A 22869-nucleotide genomic window follows, 5' to 3' on the forward strand; every position below is an offset into this window, starting at 1 on the left:
CAAAATACCCGGACCATAAATTGCCAGTGATCTTGACCAATGCTGTCCAATCAAATGAACTAAAATAAACCCTATCTAAGTTAGGGGCTCCAAAAGAAAGTTACTGTTTATAAGTAAAATTATGGCATGCTAATTTGTTGTGGCTTGCAGAACAGGAGGCTTCTTCTGGAAATTTGCTAGAAAATAGGGTTCTAGTATAACTTCCTCATGTTAATCTTGAAATGCAAACTGTCAATCTACAGCATAAAAGCTGAGCGAAGTTTTGGGAGCAAATTGTTTATTTACTGAAAAAAGGAAGTTTTGGGGTAACCAAAGCTATGCACAGATTCAGGTTGTATTTGGTAAGTAGCCTGAATGGAAAAATGAGGAAGAATTAAAAAAAAAAAAATCAATGTATTTGGTTTCAGCATTTTCAGAACATAATGTTTTGGCTTTTCATTTTGAAATATGAGGGCCAATTTAATTCTAAAGAAATTGGGTTAAGGTGGGGCAGGGGAGGGGAAGAGAAGCTGCTCTCTTTTCTCCTTTTTTCTTCCTCGTACACACAGTTTTCATTTTTGGGTCGATGTGAAACACTCTTTTTGCTGATACAGTTGTCAGTGCAAAACTATCATTTCTTTCCACAAGTATAAGATGCTGCAAGTTTGCATAGTACCAATTTCTACTGAATTGCTTCAAGCAGGGATCATTGTGTTTTATAGTGTTTGTCGTTAACTTAGAGAACGTGAGGCCTTGAGTTCTTATCCTGGTGATGTGATAAATGTCAAAGCGAACCATGTTGACAACGGTGAGTTTGCTAGGAGGCTCTGGTTTTGTTACAGTATTAATAAGTGTCTTGTAACTGCAGGAAGAATTCTTTTATATGGTCTTTCTCCAAGTTTATTGGCAAAGTCTCTGAGGGCTAAGTTCCAACTGTGTCTGACAGGAGAACGTAATTCTTTGTGTCTATGTATTTTGTAGTAGTACCCTTTTAGGAAAGTTGCACTGATTCATGAGGAAGGGTGATTTCTCTATTGAAGAGTACTCTCAGAGTGCATGAGCAGCACCATAGCAATAATAAGTACTGTATGCTAAAATAATTTAACTTTTGAACTTAATCAGTAACCAATTGAGAGGAACCATCTGCGGGAATGACAGGCTAGCTCATTCTCTATGCACCTCAGAGCTGCATTTCTCTGCAGGCACTGCCAGCCAAGCAGCCAGAAACCCATGGATAACTGTCCTGCAGAGAGGGCTTGAGAGCACCAGTTCGTCTAGTACAGGCCACCAGTGGCTATCTTTCACTTACAGCAGTGACTGACCTTTGCTAGATTATAAAATATGTACCAAAGAAGAGCAAAAATAGTATGTAGAAGAGCAGGACCCCACTGGAAAATAAGAGCCATTAGTATTGACTGAAAAAGGGGTGGTGGTCACAGGACAGGTATCCTGGGGCGTTCTTTGGGTGAATTGTTCTGGACTTTGGCCTAGAAGAGAGCTTTGGTTTGAGATGATCTTTAGCAGAACTGGTTGGAAAACTGTTAAAGATTGGAAAAAATAGTTTGTATATGGGAAGACTGTGACCAACTTACCAGTCTCACCACTCATCTTGGGGTTGGATTCTCAGCAAAGTACTGTATTTTCTGTCAGATCACACGCCCCTAAATAAAGCACATGCTTTGCTTTTGGAAGGCAGAATGTAAAAAAAATAAAAAGATCTTTCCAGGGTGGCCAGTGGTATGACAGAGTAAGTTCTTCTGGAAACATATGGAGTGTGCAGACAAAACGGGGGCCCTAAATTGAAGCAGTGGGTTTGTAAAGAACATCACTTCAATTTAGGGTTAATTAAATCCCTGTGTTGTGCACACACCCCACTGACTTACCTGCATCTCTGGCAGGGAGGGGAGGGCAGAGTGGTCCCTGGGCTGTATGTGGGGGGCTAGTGCTTCCCTCTGCAGCAGCAGTGGACCTCCCTAGGTGGCACCTGCCCATGGGCACCCTGCTGGGGCAGTCCTGGGGGCACCCCAGTCCTGGAGGAAAGCACCAGGGCCCTACGCAGCTTTGGCAGGCAGGTGCTGGGAGATCAGGCTTGCTGCTTTTCTTGGGCAGAGCCTGCTTTCCGGGGCTGCTGCCAGGCTGCTTGTAGGGCTTCCTGCAGATCTATGGAGCTGCACAGAGCCCAATGCTTCACTCTGAGGATGTAGGGGCAGCAAACTAAAACTCCTCAAAAGAGTTAAGTTTGCAGTCATTTCAGGCGCATTACACCGCCAAATTTCCTACAGCAGCTGGAATTAATGCGCAATATGGTGCCGAAGCATGCAAACACTGACATCATTAAAGTGGTGCAAAGGCATTTAGCCCACGTTAAAAGTGTCTTGCACACATGGCTTTTTGTTTCATCTACATGCAGCCGTAGTGTGCAGCAAGTATAGTATCCCAGTAGATAGCAACAAGACTAGGAAGGGGAGTAGTGAGACTGTTCCTTTTTTTTTTTTTTTTTTAAAGCTATAAATAGCTCTTTATAGAAGTTCCTGTAAATCATCAAGTGTTGTTTCCACACCACAAGCCTCATCTAGATACTACAGATTCCATTGAGCAGTTTGCTTAGTCTGGTGAGTTCAAAGTACTCAGGCTGAGAGAGGATTAATACTGAACTCCACCCCTTTTGCTTTCAGAGCCACATAGAAACACTAGCCATCTTGGTGGCCATGAGTTATGACATCTATTTTTTTCTATGCCCCAATGCCTCTATTTCAGCAAAGAAAATAATCTTTCCTATGTAAGATATGCATCCCATCTGTGGAGGGCTGATTTGGGGGGAAAGGGTGCATATGCTATGCAAGTAAATATGCTATAAGAACATGATGATCCAAGTCAGCTTTAGCATTTATTTTGCTAGATACTCCTAACAATAAAAAAAGATGAAAGGAGAGGGTAGGCTTATTTCTTCCCAAGCTATTCATTGTACGGACCACTATTGAGGCACTAGAATCAACTTCAAGAATGCACCTCCAATCTCCTCGCGTGTCTGGTAACCCCTTCTCTTGGCAGAATAAGGTTGCTCCTTTGACTTAGCAGGTAACAGTTTGCATTTTGGGACCCCTTATTGAAGCAAGGCCTTTCACATTTGGAACCCCAATAAACTACAGCTTTAAAACTTAGCAATTAATACAGTGGTTCTCAATATTTTTAGGCTTAAGACACCTCTCCATAACTTTTCTGAAGTTGGGGGCCTGTTTTCCAAGAGGCATGTGAAAGGCTGGACTGGGAAAGGCTGTAGCAGGTGCTCTTGCTTGCATTAGGTTTATCTAATAAATCCCACTTGCCAGTCTGGCCCTGCATGCATCTCCTGGAAATAGAAGTGCACTGGGCAGTTTCATCTGGCCACAGGGGTGATAGCACTACAGAACCTCAGCTGAGAATCACCGAAGTAGGGAGTATGGAGTTTGGGCCTAGGACAACTCCTGGCCCAAATTGCAGTCCTGTATTTATTCGTAGATCAGTGATTTTTCAACCTTTTTCATTTGCAGTGTGGCCCCCTTTGCATTGTAAGTATAGGTATTCACACACTTTTAATTGATCGGAGTCATCTTTCATGGACCCCTTAGACATAGTTTGGGGGCCCGTGGACCACCGGCTGAAAAGTCATTGCCCTAAATCATGCAATCACATGTAAATCTTTGGCTTGTGATCAGACTGGTGGGGCCTAATCCTATTCACAACCAAGTCAGTTAAGGAGTGTCACTGACTTCAGTGGAAGTTAGTTTATATTGTGTGCTCATAGTTATGGATTGTAAAAGAATTAAGTTTCACATGACCAACCAACAAATAGAAGTCATACACAAAGCCTTTTTATTACATGAAATAGTTCAACATACTCCATGGTAGTTAATCAATTACAAGTGCATATAATTCATGTTTTGTGGATATCATAACAGTCTGAATATTTTGGCTGGACAGCCAGCGTTCTGACTGCATTCAAGCTAGTGCAACTCATGACATAACAATAAACAGTAAATTACAGGTCTACAATGATGTTAGACTAGAGAGCAACAGCATACGGTATTTATTGTCACATCAAAGTATCACAAAGCATGAGAGCCCAAATATTAGAACTATCACTAAAATGGTATTTGTACAACCTTCTCATTTATGTCTAAATGTCAGGATCCTTTCTGGGATCCCGTTACATCAGCAATGAATCTAATTTGTCTCTATTTAGAAGGGAGCCATTTCAATGAAATGGGCAACAAGGAAAAATGTAAACATTTTGATGGTCCTTTGAAAGCCCATTCAGAGAGCATACATCATGTGTCACAAGAAAAGTGCATTTTAACTGGTGTGTCCATTATGGCCAGTTACCACTCAAATTTTCAATCAGAAATTAAGGTCCTGATTTTACATAGCACCAGTTATCAATCTATTTCTGGTGTAAAAAGTTATAAAATATTTTTATTATTATTTTTACTAACTCATAAAACAATAAAAATTAAAAGCTTTCTTTCCTCAGAGGAATAGTGATAAAAAACACCCAACATTTAAACACATTATCTCTTATATATACACAGTATGACAAAAACTAGCAAAGCGCATAGCCAATAAACAGTCACTTCCCCCCCTCCCCAGGTTTGCATACCTGAACAGACAAGTTTTATTTACAGTTGGATAGGTATCCACAGAAGTAGCAATCAGAATACTTGTATTTGGCTAAAAGTTATATAAAAAAGACAACTCTTTATTTTTCAAATACTCTCCAAATATATATTAAAAGTATCCAGTATTTCCATTAGTGCCAGAGTTGGAAGCTCTTTTTCTCACGTTCAAAAAGTGATTTCTGTGATATCAGCTGATGACTGGAGCCAAACTGGCTCCTGCTTGCAGTCAGTGGATGGACTTACATTGACTGCAGTTATAACTGGATAAGACCCAACAAACTATTGAAAGATTTCTGAGAAATGTAGTGGTGCCTCTTTCAGTGTCACAGTCCCCAGGCTGGCAATGTGATAAGTCTTGGCAGACCTTGTGTCCATAGAGAGCTCCTTTGACTACACTGAGGATCTCTGCTTGTGGACCCATGCGCTCTTGTGGTTTAAACTGTAATCGCTCTTGGAAAAATGACAGCTCATAGCAGCTGAAGATCTGCCCCCAAGTCCATTTTGTCTGTGGATTCTTTGTTGTCACAGGGACAACACAACGTGCATCACATTGTAGGGGCTACAGTAGTGATAGGGGAAATGTTTTCATATTGGACAAGATAAATAAGTGTTGATAAACAATGACAACAAAAGAGCAGTGTTATGAAAAAGACTTAGAAATGGTGGAAATTTACATGCAGTGTGATAAATTAGGATATATCTATGTGAATTTAAAAAATAAATGGAAAGATATCATTTCCATGCTACATCTTATATAGAATCTAAACAATAATAAATGATCTAGTCCATAAAATATAAAATAATCTATACGTTATTTTTGCATCTATAACTGAATATACATCCTAGAAGCATACACTTCCCAGAGCAATACAAATACTGCCACTGCTGCTTTCATTCTGTATCATGGATTTGAATACATTGCATATAAACAAAGGCCATCTTAGGTATATAGCCCAGGTTTACTGTACTTTAGAACAAGAGTGTTCTTAACGCATTTGGCATTTAATTACTGTTCCTGCAAGGTAAAATACAAGAAGGATATTTTAGCTATTTAGAATGGTTTCACATGTGTTAAAGTAACGGTGAAAGCAGTACCTTTTTGAGTTAATCTCATCAGATAGAAGAATATAGGACGTCTGTCTTCGCCCACCTCTTAATCATTTCTCAAATCTGGCATGAGATAAATGCTTGCTCTTCCAACATTCTCTTGGAAGTCAAGTGAATTTTGCTGTGTTCCAAGAACAAAGGTTTGGGCCTATTTTGAAAAATACGATATTAATCTTGAATGAATACAAAATACAGTATGTGGCTATATGAAAATGCATAGTTTGTAGTGTACATTCATTCACTAAAGGAAGCTTTTCTCATTATGCAAGTTAAACACCATCTGTTAGCAACAAAACTGCATCTTGACAAATCTACTGATCTATTATCAAAATATCTTGCACATGAATAGCTACTGCCTAGTAGCGTTACAAAAGAATTAGCTACATTTTACTCTTCATGACCTCTGTCTCTTTTTGAGATAATTTTAAGCATTTTGTCTTTGTAAACTGCTAGATAAACTAAACCTAAAATCCCCAAACCCATTGTATAGGTTTTTTGCAGAGTTTAGGGCATGCCAGCATTTCAGTGTTTAGCTTTGTTTGCCTGAGCTTCACAGCTAACCTGTCCTTCCTAATACAGACAAGTCCTAGAAAAAATTGGTCACAAATATAGCTTATGTGTTAGCTAAAAACTGATTTGATTTCAAGAAGCAGAAATATTAGCTCTCAGCATACACTAGCAATGACTGAGCTGTTTTGCTTGATAATACAGCAAAGTCTACTTATCACTTGCATTTCAATTAACCCTTTGGAATCTAGCCTTTTCCTATTAAACATAACTATCCTCCTGAGTGCCCCTGAACATGCAACAGAATTATCTGCTGTGATGGACTGATTTAAGTTGTCAGGCAGACACTTTTGATTTCAGTAATTTAATTTTAATTTTGTTTTCCATTAGTGCTTTTTAGTTGTTTCTTTTTCCTAAACAAAGGTTGATCTTATTTGATTGTTAACCATTTAAAATGTGCTAGCCTGCAGCTTAACTATAGCCTTTCTGCTAATTCGGTACAATTCTTTGCTAAGCAAGGTGTACTATGGTTGTAAGTATGTAATCTAAATATTTGTTCAGTTTCTTAATTTTTACTTTTTTATAACCAAATGTGATAAGCAACACATTTTGAACTTGTGATTTGTATCAAGCTGCCTTTAGATGGAAATTGCAGTTCTATTAAGATGCACGTAAAACAGCATTTAAAATTGTAAACTAAAACACTCTTAAATGTGCTTGATACATTAGAAAAAGTTTATCAAAACATTTTGCATTTTAAAGTCTGTGTTTAATAAAGGAATGGTATCCTTGGTAGTTAGTGAACTGAACTGAAGATTTCTGGTTACTGTGTCCTTTAAGATTTTAGAAAGAGCAGATCCCTTCCTTCTCACCTTGTTCATACACTGAAAGAAAGTGGAAAACAAATTTTCTCATCATTTCAGCTCCCAACAAATGAACTACTACTTGAACTGAACTAGTTGAATAAACTGACAAAGAAAATATTTTCTCTGCATCTGCAGGACAGCCTGTTACTGTTAAGAGCTAGATTAGTATTTCAGCTAGGGACAGAAATTATACATAAACCAGTATAAGTGATCAGAAACTGATTCAAATCATATTCAAATCACATTCAAACACAACAGAAGTTCAGTGCACGTTAAACTGCTTCCAAAGGCGATTTATACAGATACTTTTTTTTCCCCATGATGCACTGGAGGTCCACCACTTTGGAGCAGACTCAGTTAATTGAGTCTGTTCCACATGCGAGCTGAGGCCAATTGCGCTGCACCACGTACAGTTGTATAAATGGTGAAATGCGCGTTGGCGTGCAGAAAACGGCAGTGGTGTGCTTTTGAGTTAAAGTACCTCTGAGGTGTTTTAGTTCAAAAGCGCACTGCCACCATTTTCTCAGCACTGACGCGCATTTTGCCACTTATACAACTGCAAGTGGTGCTTGCATGTGTAAAAATGCCCCAAATGGCCAAAACTGATTTAAGATCAACCTGGATGGATGTAGTAGGTTAGGTTAAATCGGTTTGTTGAACTTCTGTCCCAGCTCCCCTCCAGATTCAAGTCAACTCAGTCCCCTGGCATCCCAGGATGCTTTGCACCTCCCCTACAAACCATAGTCACAGGGTGGGTGGGCTAGCCTTGACCAAGCTATCTGCTCCAGCCCAGCAGGAAGGCGTGCATTAGCACCTTCGACCAGCTTCTGGCTTGGGCCACTGCAGGCATGTGGCTACATTTCTAAAATCAAAAGTGAAAATGTGTTTACTCGCTTAGCAGATCAATCTACACAGCATAGACTAACTTATGAAGATTGAATCAAATCAGCCTCAGGCTTTTTGACTGTCTGTACTTAGCTTTAAGCAAACCCAGATTGTGCTGCTTAGCCATGGCCATTCACAAATTCAGTAGTCTGACTTTGTTTGAAACTTACCAAGCAAGTAGGTACTGCTTGAAAACATTTTTAACTAATTTTAAAGCCATGTTAATAGGTTAGGGTTGAATATAGGTTGTCATAATTTCTAATTTAATTTTAAATAGGTTTATTTTTTTTAAAGAATACAACAATTTAAAAATGATTTTTTGTCTCATCTGTAATCTGCAGAGTTAACAGGGTCTCTTGCTCTTTTCCTCCCCTTTCCTTTAAGCCATGTGCAAAACAGATGGAAATGTAGGAAACCAGCTCTGTGGCAAACCTGTTTTCTGCACTGCCATGCAGGAAGTCTACTTAAGAGCAATTTCTGCATTACCATTGTTTCTTCGGAAAGTAGAACCTGGGTTTTTGTAGACATGAGTTTTAGCATTTGCAGGGACAGCAAGTTTGCCTATGGAAGGGATAGTCCTGCTCTGAGATTTCAGCATATTACAAGAGTAAGACCTGCAGGTTTGTGCCTTAATAAATTAACTAACACCAAAGATTTAACAAGCATTGGCTTTAGAGGAAGCTGATCGGGTTGATTGGCTCCTCTCTATCTGTTAGGGCTGAGAGGAAGAAGATGCATGCATACAGCTGGAGGGAATTAAGGATTACATCATGTATAAGAGACTGTAGTATGGATACTAAAAGCAATCTCAAGAACTTTGTCAGAGCCTGGAGTGGTCCCTGCAGGTGCTCTGTCAGCCAACTGTTTGGCTTTACCTCAGGAGCCACCTTTATTTTTGTTTTTCCAGAGCCAACTTTAGTCTTGTTTTTCCACTGTAGAACATAAGAAACAGGTGTTAAGTTTAACTATTTACCCAACCCAAGTTGGGTTGATTCTGAAGTGTTAAAGACTAAAGTGTTAAAGACTTAACACTTGTTTCTTATGTTCTACAGTGATTGTGTGTGTGGGGGCAGGGAGGGGGAAATCTATTTTGTTTTTGTTAAATCATTGGGACAGGGACTTCTTTTGTGTGTCTGAAACATGGGGTTTGCCTCTCTACCCTCAAGCTACACTGGTTCATTAGAGCCGTGTTGATTTTCAGGCCAAAGTCAATCAGAGTTCCACACACAACTTGATGGAAGAGATTAGATTTTAAGAGCTGAACCTGCATGCATATATTCATGTGAGTAGAGAGTGGTTTTGGGAAGATTTAATTCTTATATGAGTAAGGATCTATGGGTTCAGTGCCAGAATAACCAGGGCCTTGTCTGTGACCAGAATTGCATAGGTCTTGTCTGTTGAATCTACTAGGTTGTAAATGTATTTCAGAAGCCTCATTATGTATAAATGCTTCACAAAAAGTAACTTTTAGGTTCTAAATAGTGCACGTGTCATTTGCAGCTAATTTTAGAATGTTTTTAATACCTGGATAAATTTCTAATAAATTACAGGTCAAAGCTCAGCAAGTTGCTAGTTAAGAGAACTAGATTAAAAAAAAATCTCTTTTCTTTTTTTATTATTGTTTAGTATTTCAAAATACATGGCCATGACACATAGAAGATCTATACAAAGAACTGCATTGTTAAGCAGCCTTAATTAAAGCTCCCTCCTTTTACATGGCATGAAAGAAAAAATACAATTTACTTTTTAAATATAAGGTAAAAGCTGGATTGCTTCTTGAAATGCACTTTTAAAATTTCACAATTACTTTATTGACTCTAAAGCTACACTTGGCAGGAAACTGATTGGCAATGATGAACAGAGATTGACATTTCCCTTTTGTGAAGGAAGACGCCCAAGGGGACACATGGATCTGAATCCTGCAGTACCGACTTCATTAGTAGTTTTGCTTGCATGGGGACTACAAGATTGAGCCTGTGTGTGGCCACTTGGCTTATACTTAAAGCCATTCACTTTCTATATTATAAATATTCTCATTAACTTCATTAAAAATAAATCAATATAGGAAAAATTAAATACAACTAAAAATTCTTTATATTTGTGTATTTTTAAAAAGCTTAGTGCAATTTAATATTGAAGCCTCTCAGTGACATCAGGGATTAGATTCTGCAGCCTCTCTGCCACTTGCCAGTGGCTTGCAAGGTGGGAAAGTTGCACTGAACAGACAGCTGAGAATACCCATCACGGGTGTGAAGCAAGCAGAGGTGCCCTTGGCCATCCTCTCCTGCATGCCTCAGCTTGCTGGGCTCCAGAGATCTCCAGCCAAGGTACAGGCCCTGGCAGACTTTTAGAATAGACTGCAAATGGGAGAGGAACAGGGAAAACCCTGGCCCCATTCACTCTCCCTTTTAGCATCCAGTGTTTTCCACTGTGTGACACAGGATGCTGGGCAAGGTGTATCTGTGGGCTTACGCAGTAAATGGCAGTTCTCATATGTCATTTTGTAATAGCTTTAGATTGCCCTTAAATACATCAAAACCCAAACTGGTCCAGGCCATGCTTGGGGGTTACTGAGGTTGTTTAAAACCACCTTTGATCCCCCCAAGTCCTTCTCATCTGTGTTTTGTGGAGCTTTGGCATAACAAAGAATCTAGTCCTAGGTTTTATTTTAAACGCTGTCCTTCCTTCCTCCCCCGCCCCACCAGTCAAACTCAGTGTTAGTGATAATAATATTAAGATGTCCCTAAAGCATGCAAACAACATTGGGACCCCAGTGTGCTAGGCACAGTAGAAATATGAAAATCAATCCTTTCCTTAAAGAGATTCATCTCAATAAGGTGGCAGACAAATGGTGGGAGAAAAGCTTGTATTGTCATCTCTATCTGATACTAAGATGCAGAACCACTAAGGGCCAGATCCACAAAAGAATAAACTTGGGTGCCTAGATTTTGCCTGTGTCCTATGTTATGTTCCTTAGTCTAAAATTACAATCCTGAACAGACTCCTCCTCCCACTTAATGGAACTTCCTTGTAAGTGAACTGCTACGTTCTTGCTTTTAGGATCTAGCCTGTCTCAAGTAGTACCCCTTGGATTTTTTTTTTTTGGAAGAAAGCCAAGATAAATGAGTTTCTGTAACTGCAAACTGAGTGAGGATTCTGCTTAATTTTGAGTTAACTTTGTTTTTCTGGAATCAAGGCAAACACTAATAGGAGGATGGAAGAATATGACTTATCTGCTCCTAAGAAAATAAAAACAGGACGATGTCCCACACTTTGCTACAAAGTGCCGTACAAAATTCCTATACATTTTGCTGGAAACTCATAGTGGAATCAGAGAGGGAAAGTTTCCTACACACACACACATGCAAGAAGTCCTTGCTTTACCATTCTAGGACACCTTAAGTTCAGGGTTATTTTGGAGAGCTATTACCACTGACTTCCAAAATCTTATTGGGATTCTTAGGTCAATAAATAAGGCCATTCCCAGAGTTTGGGGGATAGAAAGCATATGAAGAAGACAAAATGGCTGTTATTCAGACTAGGGAAGGAAAAGAATCCCATCTAGATTAGATCACTGTTAGATGTGGCTTGAAAATAAAATACTGAGAGACCTAAATGGAATACTTCGTTAAGGAATATTTTCAGAGTAGGAAGATGAGGATTTCCCATGTCAATTACTTCTGTAACTGTGTGAGATTTGGCATTATTTAGAAGAATGACACTCACTGACTAAACAAGATTGTGTGATGATCAGAACACCACTAGGAGCTTTAAAATGGCTTAAAAGAAGTTTGACAAAATACCGGAACTTTTTAAAGGCAATTTAGTTCTGTATAATCAAGCCAAGGTCTTGACAACTGTAGTCTGACTTGTGCGGGCAACAATTAGTACATATTAGTACAATTTAGATTAGATTAGATTAATAAACAGAATAGATGAGCTTCCTGGTTCTTCTGCAATGTGAGTAGCCAGTTCCACAGAGGGATGGTTAAATCCAATTAAAGCTTCTCCTTTACATTGAAATTTAAAAATTCTGAAATGTTTTATATATAATAGATTTAAAAGCGGAGGTGGTTCAAGCACCTACATTGAACACCTTCAAGAGTAAATTGGATGCTTATCTTGCTGGGATCCTATGACCCCAGCTGACTTCCTGCCCTTTGGGCAGGGGGCTGGACTCGATGATCTCTCGAGGTCCCTTCCAGCCCCGATATCTATGAAATCTATGAAAAACCTCAGATCCCTAAAATCTGGGCCTGAGCTACTTCATTATGTCCCTTCAAAAAACTTAAGGGAAGCTGGGTTTATTAGTACTATCACTAGAACAGCCATGACTTTTCTTTTGACTGTTCATAGATGGAAACACTTATATAAAGTAGTGATCCAGCAGAGTAATCTGTCCATGCGCTTGGCTTTCTATGCTTGGATAGGGTCCCCTTAAGTCTAAACAGAGATCACTTTGTAGCCACGGGCTTAAACAACCTGAGTCATCCCATCCCCACCCCCCCTCGGTTTTATTTCTACTAGGTTTAAATTGCATGCTATTATGCTATGTCACTTAATCTCAATAGCCTTATTGGTTAATTCCTGGGTTTGTTTCTTTTTAATTAACTGCAATAAAATGATGCTGCCATTATTACAACTCTGAGTTCTACCTCTATTGCTGTTAATAGTTAAGAGCTTTGCAGTATTTATATCCAGTACGCTACTTGTTTTCGTACTTTAGCCCTTTGTTTAGTAAGCAAATATTGCAACTCATCAATAAAGCTGCTGTCTCTATCCTTCCTAAGAAAAATATTATGTCTTTTTTTGGAGCCACTAAAACTTCCACAAAACATATAAATTGATTTAACAGTAAGTCTTTAAATGTTTTTAGGTGAACAGTAAATCTGTAAATGTTTTTAGGTGAACTGACAAAAACAGGCATAATCCTGGACTGGCTGTCCAAGTCACTGTGCAGAGTGAACAGGGAACAGTGTTGGGCTGTTGGGCAATGTCTTACTCTTAAAATTGTCCAACATACATTCTGACAGGCTTTCTGTGAGTTTGATTGTAAAAAGGCAACTTTGAATTTAAAAGGGAGAAAAAATGATTTAATTAAATTAGTTATGTCTTGGTATATGGCTTTTCTTCTTTTCTGTATCTTTGCTGTGCAAAACTATTCTGAATATAAGATAAAGAGCATAACATTTCAAAAACCCAGACTGTCTCACAAAATACGTCATTCAAAACTAGAATATAGAAATAAGCTCTCTCTGGTACCCTGTTTCAGCGATGCATAAGTTTGATTTTTAAGCATGTTAATAATCTCATTGACAGAACTCTGAGAGTAAAATTAAGCACATTCTTAAGTGCTTTTCTGATCAGGCCCAATCAGTTTGTTGAACTATACCTCTTCAACTTCCCGATAATTTTGGATTGAATCAGCTTTACAGGTATCCAATACCCTGTATGAAAGCTGGTTTAATTAACACTGCTGCAATGTGAGAATTACGTAAACACTTCAGATCCCCATGTGCTGGTTATATAGCCTTAGGCTCCACTCTGATGCACATGACTGATTTTACTCACTTGAATATATGTTGAAGTGTTTGCAGAATTGGGTCCCAGGTCATGATGTAAAGAAATTCTGGTAAGAAAGAATTAATATAATTTTTTGAAAAAGTGGCATCCCTTCATGTACAAGTGGAGATTTTGAGAAATGTTATGCATTATTTATTTCATAGTAGACTCATTTGTATGCACAAGCCTCATTTTCATTCAAATGGATATCTTAGTAGGTGTGAAGGAAGAGAAGAAAAAATACAAGAGCTCCATAAGGGAATTAGCACCTTGCAACTCAGAGTACTTACAGTCCTTAAAGGATACCATGCCACAAAGTATAACTTGGTAAATCTGATGTGCAGTAATCCAGCTACAAATAACATTCTGTAACTGTGTGATTGTATAGAGAGACAAAAAGCCTTATTTACAATACATTCTAGAAAGCTTTATATAAATGTATGGACTAGATACTATAATTAGGTCATGGTTCATACTCAGGGCTCTATAGCTTCATATCAGCTAAAATAACTGTCCTTTTCATGTTTGGAGCATATAAACTGGATTACAAAAGGAGGTCATGTTCACCAGTAAATTCATTTCTAATTTTAATACTTCAAGCTGTAACGTTCCTCACTTCATTAAACAATTCTGGCCAGAAAAATAATAATAATAAAGCATATTCAAATTTGGAGTAACCTTATGTTCTAATAGATCTTATTTTTATCTCTGCTTCCTTGTTATTTTCCCTGAGAAAATGCATATTTACATCATTTTGTTAGGTTTTTTCCCCTCAAGGTATTTCTCCATATACTTTTAGAAATTTCTGTTTTGCCAGAACATTACAAAAAAAATGCTGGATTGTTATTTGCTACTGAAGACAGGGCAGGGTAGCACGAGGGTGTCTTTACATGTGGTCTGGGGTGGGGGGGACGGGTTCATTACAGTGGCTCTCAGGAGCTGCTCAAATTAAAAAGCTTGGAGTGTCTCATGTATTTTGCATCCTGCACTTCAAAATGGCAGCAGAGGCACATAAATTAAAGCTTGTTGAACAAGCTTTAGTTAAAGTGCCCCTGCCACCATTTTGAAACATGGGGATGCTGAATATGTGCAACACTGAGGCAGTTGGAGCATTCTAGTTACAGCGCTCCAGCAGACTTGATGATGAATGAAGTCTGCTTGATTGAGCAGACTCGATTAATCGAGTTTGCTTTGATACATTTTAATTAGAACGTGCTGGAGCAGGTGTCCGGCATGTGTACAGGTGCCCTTAAGAGATGAACTTGTTCAGAGAGATGTGCACTTTCATAGGTGACAGCCTATTTCATCAGATGCCACAAAGGCTGTCAACTACAAAACCTTGTATCCTTCTGAATGAATTAGTTTCTAACATGCCTTCTGCCTGACGTAAGACTAACACAGCCAGCTAATTCTCTCCCTGTTTACTACTGAAATAACTAATTAGTGAAGAATTTTTAGATTTTTTTTCAAATGAGAAAGCTCTTAATAGTATTGGATACAAATTCGTTACAACTTCCAACATCTTATAAAACATAGTCGTATAAAAATAAAGTTAAAACTTTCAAGCTTTCTATTGGAAAAATATGAACATAAAAATGTTGTCAATGTCACTATTTAAGAACCTATTTGCAGCCTTTGATTACATTTTAAGAATTTGGGCTTAGGTCAAAATACAAGATTTGGTCTGATTATAACAGAATAATTACATTTTATCTACTGTTACTTTATCATGTTATAATGGATTATTTTTCTGTCTCGGGTGAATAGACAATATGCATCTCAAACTTGATTACAATATTTTTTCATTCCCTCCCCTTCTCCCCCCTGACTTTAAAATCTGTTAAGGTTAGAAAATGGTATTAAACTATGGCTTGTTACTACATGTATCTATTCCCTTGTGTATTTTCTCACTGGTATACTGACAGAAACAAGCTTTTACTTTATTCAACAATGGGGAGCAAACATATACATGGATGAGGGAGCTGTACTGAGGTTTCAATTCCAGCAGTGCTGCCTATGGGTGAGTTCAGTGAAGTGTAAATAGAAATGAAGGGCACTTACACACATGCAAGGAGCCTGCTCCAATGCCCTGCAAATCCAGGATGGAAGAGGAGATTTGATTAATTGAGTCTGCTGGAGCATGGAAATTGACGTGCTCTGGCAGCCACACACATCATGTGTATTAGTGGCGCAGTGTGCCTCCATGCTGAGAAAATGGCAGCAATGCGCTTGGAACTAAAACATGTTAAATGTACCACAGGTTCAAAGTGCATCACTCCCATTTTCTCAGTGCGGAGGCATGCTGTGCAGCTGATACGCATAACAGGTGGGCTTAGTGCAGCTTACTAATTAAAAACGCCCGGTACTGCATCAGGAACACATGCAAAAATGCCTGAAGATGCCATTTGAGAAGCACTTTGACTACTACGTTTTTAAGTGAAAAAGCAGCGTAACTTGTCTTTGCTGATGACTTCTTTGGAGTTGGCTTAAATAAACGTAGATAAGCCCATATCCTTGCATGCCTGACTGAAGACACTACCTCAGTATACCCACTGACATGGAAGTGGCACTTGACAGAACATCTCTCCTCTTGATCAGCACGTACAACCTGTGAGTACCTAAATTATGGCCTGCGGAGCTAACCAGCCACTGCAGAAAAGGACCCAGGGTGAACAATAAGTGAACAATAAGCTGAAGATAAGCCAACAGGCTAACAGCATACTGGGCCACATTGCTTGAAGTGTGGCCAGCAGGTCAAAGGAAGTGATTATTCCCCTCTATTCAGCACTGGTGAGGTCACATATGGAGTAGTGTGTTCAGTTTTGGGCCTCCCACTACGAAATGATATGGACAAATTGGAGAGTCTGGGGGAGGGCAATGAAAATGATGATGGGGCGGGGGCACTTGACTCCTGAGGAGAGGCTGAGGGAATTGGGCTTATTTAGTCTGGAGAAGACAGAGGAGATTTAATAACAGCCTTCAACTACCTGAAGGGGTTCCAAAGAGGATGGAGCTAGATTGTTCTCAGTGGTGGCAGATGACAGAACAAGAAGCAAGGGTCTAAAGTTGTAGCAAGAGAAGTTTAGGTTAGATATTAGGAAGAATTTTCTCACTAAAAGGATAGTAAAACACTGGAACAGGTTAACCAGAGAGGTTAAGGAATCTCCATCTCTGGAGGTTTTTAAGATCCAGATAGACAAAACAATGGTAGAGATGGTCTAGTTGGTGGTGATCCTGCTTTGAGCAGGGTGGTTGGACTAAATGACCTCCTCAGGTCCCTTGCAACCCTAATTTTCTACAATTTTATGAATTCAAAATCTTTGCTCACCATTGGCAAGTAAAACTGGCAACAGGAGAAAAGTGGGAGAAAGCGGCAGCCAAATGAATTGGACACCCCTGCTCCGGATGACCTCTAACCAGATGAGTACAATGCAGAGGTGGGCAGAACAAAGCCACACAGACTGTTCCAACTCTGGTTTGTGAAACTTATGAGACACAAGCTCAAGGGGGAGTATCTAGAAAAACAGGAATGGTGAAATGACAGATGTCCGGATCAGGAATGGAAGGTTTTAAAATTGTAAACAGGCTAAGTATAACATGAGACAGGGGAGAAAGAGGCTTTGTTTTTCAGGTGGTCATCCAGTTTGAGTTGTCAGCTAGAGTTCAAGAATGTAAGTTGCTTACCAGACTTGATACTGGAACAGAAATGGGCCCTTCAACACGCTTGCTTGCATGCTCCATACAGATCCTTTTGCTACAACTCTGCCTTTCTGCTGTATCACTTCTTATTAATAAAACAAAGCGGAGCATGGAGTGGGAAATTTGTATATTTTAATGGGGGGCGGGGAAGAGCAAGGAATTTAATGACTCATTAAGCAATCAAGTCAGATTGGGCAACTGCATTCTTTTTATAAGGTATCCAGATCTAGGTTCTTAATGCATACAAATCCTGTTTACCTTGTTCATACAAACAGAGCTACCGGGCATGTCTGCGTTTATCTTGAATGACAAGACACTGATAAAAGGTACATGTAAATACAAGAATCAGAATGGAAGAGTTTATGCTCACTGCTCAAATGTAAAGAACTATGTAAAATGAAAGGTACTAAAATATTAGGTGGGTTTCATGGGAATAACTGCATGAATAAGAATCAGAATTTTAAAAATATTTTGTGTATTTGGTATTTTCTGTAAGGATAGAGAGAAAAAAGTTCAACAAGAGTTCAACATTTGCTTTTCTAAAAGTGTACCTTCTTGCTTGAAACTCCATTTTCTAACCAACTTTCCTTAAACAAACAAAACAAAAGGCCCCCACAACCAACAAAAACTGAAAATAACAACAACAGTCATTTAGCATCCCTTAGCATCATATAACACAATTAGGACCTAATGTTATACTGCTGATATCAATGTCAAATAACCTGTGGTACCAACTACTGTCTCCCAGCATTATTTCTACTAAGTGGTTAAAAGTAATAATCCTTCAGTACTTATATTCTAAGGGTCAAATTTGTCTGGTGCTGAAGTATGCAACATACATGCCAAAAAAACATTAGTCAGACAGAAGACAATATTATTATGAAAGATGGAAAATTGGATCCCTGTGAGGAATCAAAGGAGACATATCCTACCCTCCTGAGAAGTACATTTATAAAGTGGCCCACTGCCAGGCAGGCGGATGATATAAGTATGCAAGTCAGGCAGTAGCCCATAATAAGCCTCTTCTAAACTTCTTCTTTAATATTTTTACTTTCCTCAAGAATAAAAGAGTACGTTGTATTTAGCTCAAGTTTGACCTAAGCACAGAAATGTACTGCTGAGGCTGCACTGATTGTTTCTGTCTGTATAACAACAGGTACAAAATTACCAGTGTAAAAGTTAGACAAATTAGTAATTTTTGTATGGGAATAACTTTGCTAACACTTGTTTGCACTGGGTATACTCAGAGCCCATGTCCAGATGAGTGCAGGCGTGCGGTATGTGGCACTGCAGACACGTAGACAGCACCACATAGCATATGTTCCATTGTTTTCTGTGCTGCAAGAGAGCAGCATGGAGGGCTTTTTTGACCCCTGGATATCCAGGGGTCAAAAAATCCATGGAGAAAAGAAGTAGAGTTGTGCATGTGGCGGCAGCATGGGCCACCCAAAGCTGGAGCCTGGCCAGCCGCGGCTGCGCTCCACTGCCGGCCAGGCTCTGTGTGGCAGGATTGCTGCTGCTGTAGCCCCATGAGGCACCCAGGACCGAGGGTAAGGGTCCTGCCCCAGCCTACCCTACCCCACCTGGGGTAACTTGTTCCGCACTAGTGTGTGCATGGCACAAATATTCCCTGGTGACAACTAGTGGCAGTGTAACATGTGCTGCCATTAGTTGTCCCCAAGAAACCAAACATTTATACATGTCTGGACATGGCCAGAGGGTTTAAACTCGGAGGGTTTAGTTAGATCTTTAATTAAGGGCTGTGCTTTTCATTCTAACTCATTCTCCTCCTAAGTGTTACAGTTGTGGGCTTTGCTGTCTGGTTCTCAGCATCCATCAGAATTTGGCCCACTGTATGGAAATTTGAGGGATAATCTATTAGGTTAATTTTATAAAGTGCTCCCTGCCAAGGTGCTTACAATGCAGTACATTATAGAAACAATTTACAATATATAGTTAAAAATCCTCTCAAAATTCAAGCAGATCAGAGCAAAATAAAAGGAAAAGGGAATATAAAAAGAGGGGGATAATGAGAACTAATAAATATAGGGCCAACAATGGTCATGATTATTATTTAAGTCCCTTAAATTGGAATACTGGTGTTTTTAAAAATGACCAGGGTGAACCAAGAGGGATAGCCAATAGAACAAGATCCATATTCTATGTTCCACTATAAAAAGGCACTGACAACAATGTCAGCTTTTTCAAAGGGACTAATTAGAAAGCAATTATAGACTATTATAAAGTGTTTCCATAAGGAAATTAAAAAAAGACAATGCCTAAGGAAAAACCATGACCTTTAAATTTTACCAAAGGTAAGAGAATACCGAGTGCAAATGGCTCTGTCTATCCACCGTTACCTTCATGTTTGTTTTTTCCCCCTTTTTTGTTTGTTTTTATTTTTGTTTTGATTTTTAATGCATGAAGTATCATTCCTGCTGGTTCAGGTACAAAACTGTATATGAAAATCAGGTCATTGTATGCATGTAATAACGATAATTAGCAATGTGTGCATTCAAATGACATGATTTATGGACACAATTGCATAAATGGTATGCTCAAATTAGGCATTCAATTGACCAATTAACTTGTTAAAAAAATTAGGCTTCCAGTGTCTTAAGAGAGAAGTAAAATACATGTTTGAATTTAAATATTTACTTTTTTTTTGGTTGATTATGTATTATGTTCCCAACTACAACCTATTTTATCCGTCTATTCTTGATATAGGCACATGCAGCAGTGTGAGTTTAGTAAGGCCACCAAGCGAGTCATGGCCCAGAGTTTTAAAGGTCCTAAGGTGCCTAACTCACACTGCTCTAGAAATCTGGCCCATATGATTTAATTAACAGACAGTGTTAAGAACATGCTAAGATACAAAATCCGCAACCCAATAGCAAAGAGGGGTGCAGGAGCAGCGACTGGTGCTGCAGGGGTGGCTGTATTCCCTGCTCACAGCCTCCCCATCACCACTGGGGCAGGCAGATTATGCCATGACAGCAACATTTAGGGACTTTTTTAAAATCTTCAGATTGGGTAAGTATCCTCCTCCCCAGCTGGTGCTACTTCCTTCCTTCCCATGCTGAGCAGCTCCCATTCCCTTTCCCCCACAAGCCACTGCCCCTGTCCCCTGCTGACCTGGGGTTGGGGGCAGTTGGGAAGGGAATGCCAGAACCTATACTGCTGGAATGAGCAGGGAGCCAGGCTCAGCCATGACAGCAGCCGCTGTGGGCAGGTTCCCTCTCCCTGCACCTGCTCCTGGTCTGGCAGGGCACACCTGGGGGGAAGCAGTCAGAGAGCAGGAAACCACCTGCTGCTGCCATTGGCACGGTCCCTGGCTGAGCTCGGCTCCCCATGTAGCCCTGCTGGAGCAGGGCAGGAGCAGTTCTGGAGTGCTCATCCCCACATCAGCCAGGGACAGCAACAGTGGTGGGCAGGGGTGGGAATAAGAAGGGGAGACATGCCACTGAACATACTGGGGAATGGAGGACAGGGAAAAGCTTATTTGTTTTGGAGACTTAAACGTCCCTGGATATTGCTCCTGTGGTGTGATTCAAAGGGTGGGGGGAGTGACCGCATCACCACAACTCCTCTGGATCCAACCCTGGAGATACTAGTGGTCCTACAGAGACCCATTCATGTGGGAGCTGCCTGAGCCTTGGTTTGAACAGGCAGGTGCTCCCTGTGGAGCACATTTCATATGGCATTTACTCCTTATTTTCTCACTAAAAGAACTGCTAAAGTGTTGCTCCTTTTAGACGGGAATAAGTATCAGCTCTTTGTTTCACTTTCAATTAGACTGATATATAAAATACAGTAAAGTGCACTAATCTATCAAAGTGTACTTTGCTTGGAAATGGGCTACTTCTGGCCTTAAAATAAGTTTAACACACAGGTGTGTTGTTCTACTGCTGTTATGCTTCCCTTGGTGGGGTGATGTATTGGAAACATTTCTTGGGTTATTTTGCTTTTAATAAATGGTTGGCACAGGTAAAATCTAGTATTTTTAGTGGAAGGAACAAGCGAACTATTAACTCAGTAACAATCTCAAACAGGAGAAGGGGAAACGAGCTGAACAGATTGAAGAGTAAATGTTTTCGCTCCGAGCCTTCAAGAGGCCGAGTACTACATACAAACCAAATGGCTGCACAGACCAGTTATTTACAAGGCTTCAGCAACACAAGATATGCTGACTTTATCTTTAGCCATTGCTAGGAAAAGGAACAGGTGGTAAGAAAACCTACTGGAATCCAGGTTCTATTCCTATGTGTTTCAGTCAAAGATCATTGGAATTCCTTCCCTCAAATCCTGGTGTCTTGTGACTGCCGGTGACCTCCCATGTCTTCTCTGCAGTGTTTAAAGCCAAATTGGGTATTTAAATTGCTTAGTTCCTTGTTCTGGTTTGCGACTGCTTTTACAAATTTTGCAGGAACTGCTGCTTGTTCTTCTTGCAAATCACTTCTTCAAAAAATAAATTCCCTCAAACAAGGAATATAATCAAGATCATTCACATCAGGAGAATTATTTAGCAGGCTCCATTCGTGGTGTGGTTGTTTGAGTAAACTGTAGCTTATATGTCTTTAACGTGTTAATTGGAAACGGTCAGAGATCTTCACTCCAGGGAAAGATGAGTTACTTGGTTCAAGTGATAAAGACATTCACAGCACAGCTACTGACATAGTTAAAAAAAAAGTCATAGGGAGCAAGTAGTTTATAGAGTTAGCAAAAGGTTAACTTTTTTTCTTTTTCTTTTTTTTTTTTTTTAAAGAAAAACACTAATAGCTGCTCTGCGTTCAATACTTGGTAAGACAGATTTTTTTTTTTGCTCTATTGCTCCACACAGGTTTTGATTAGTGCTTCTCCTTGGCTACAAGTGCTTCATCTTGAAATACAAAGGTCTTTAAAAAATGTCATTGGAGGAAAGTTAGGAAATGGTAGTGAAGCTGTAGTAATAGGATTTTGCTGTCATACTCCCCACTCCCCAAATCCTCCGTGCTTCCAGTCTTTAGTCAAGGAACCTTTGGCAAGCCTTCTTCCAGCGACAAGCTGTGCACCACATATCTCTGTTCTCCATCCCATATACTTTCCGGCATTTTTTCCCCTCACCTCTAGGCTTCCTGTTGGAGAGAAAGAGAAGCCTGGTTAACCTGAGGATTTTTTTTGTGTGTAGTTATTCTTTATTACCACAAACTTTTTGAAACGATCAGAGTTATCTATATACGGTATGAGATTGAAAGAACCTGAAAATTTCAGTCTGACTTTTTGTAGGCTACCATGATTGTATTTAAGCAGGCAGTCCTGTAATCGAGTGAGACTCATTACTGAGTGATCTGCTCCCCTTTCCTGAAATTTTTGGAGCTGCTTCTCTCTTGGCTAGTTGAGGACTGAGCAAGGAGACATCTAGTACACTCAAGTTCATTGTAAGGCTCAGCAAGGGAGAAGGCAGTCTAACATTTATCATACATTACATTTAAAAATCCTCCCTGGTCCTGTCCCGTTGATGCCTCTCTCAGTTGCAGAAGTCTAGGAATTGGTAACCAGAGAAACTTCATATGCTATGGTATCCATCTTTTGCTGTCACCCTAGGACTGGTCCCTATAGTACATATGGAC

At 39.6% G+C, this 22869-nt stretch overlaps 1 protein-coding gene across 3 annotated transcripts in view; it reads right to left on the minus strand.

Annotated features, from left to right (window-relative positions):
• Positions 1-3808: 3808 nt before the first annotated feature.
• The window catches only part of ZNF704 (zinc finger protein 704), a 225495-nt gene continuing 206434 nt past the window's right edge, over positions 3809-22869 (minus strand). Inside the window, exons 9-10 of one of the 3 annotated variants that reach the window (XR_016441470.1) lie at positions 21502-22374; positions 3809-5889 (exon numbers count right to left, since the gene is read on the minus strand). Coding sequence is in view for 1 of the 3 variants with exons in the window: in XM_090040232.1 (XP_089896358.1) it covers positions 22263-22374 (112 nt within the window). In the remaining 2 variants the exon portion in view is untranslated. Of the gene's footprint in view, positions 22375-22869 lie in introns of all 3 variants that reach the window. The other 2 variants (XR_016441469.1, XM_090040232.1) reach the window with 2 other exon arrangements.

This window comes from Crocodylus siamensis, chromosome 3, assembly GCF_052110815.1.
Source record: "Crocodylus siamensis isolate JL-2025a chromosome 3, ASM5211081v1, whole genome shotgun sequence".
NCBI classification, from domain to species: Eukaryota; Metazoa; Chordata; order Crocodylia; family Crocodylidae; genus Crocodylus; species Crocodylus siamensis.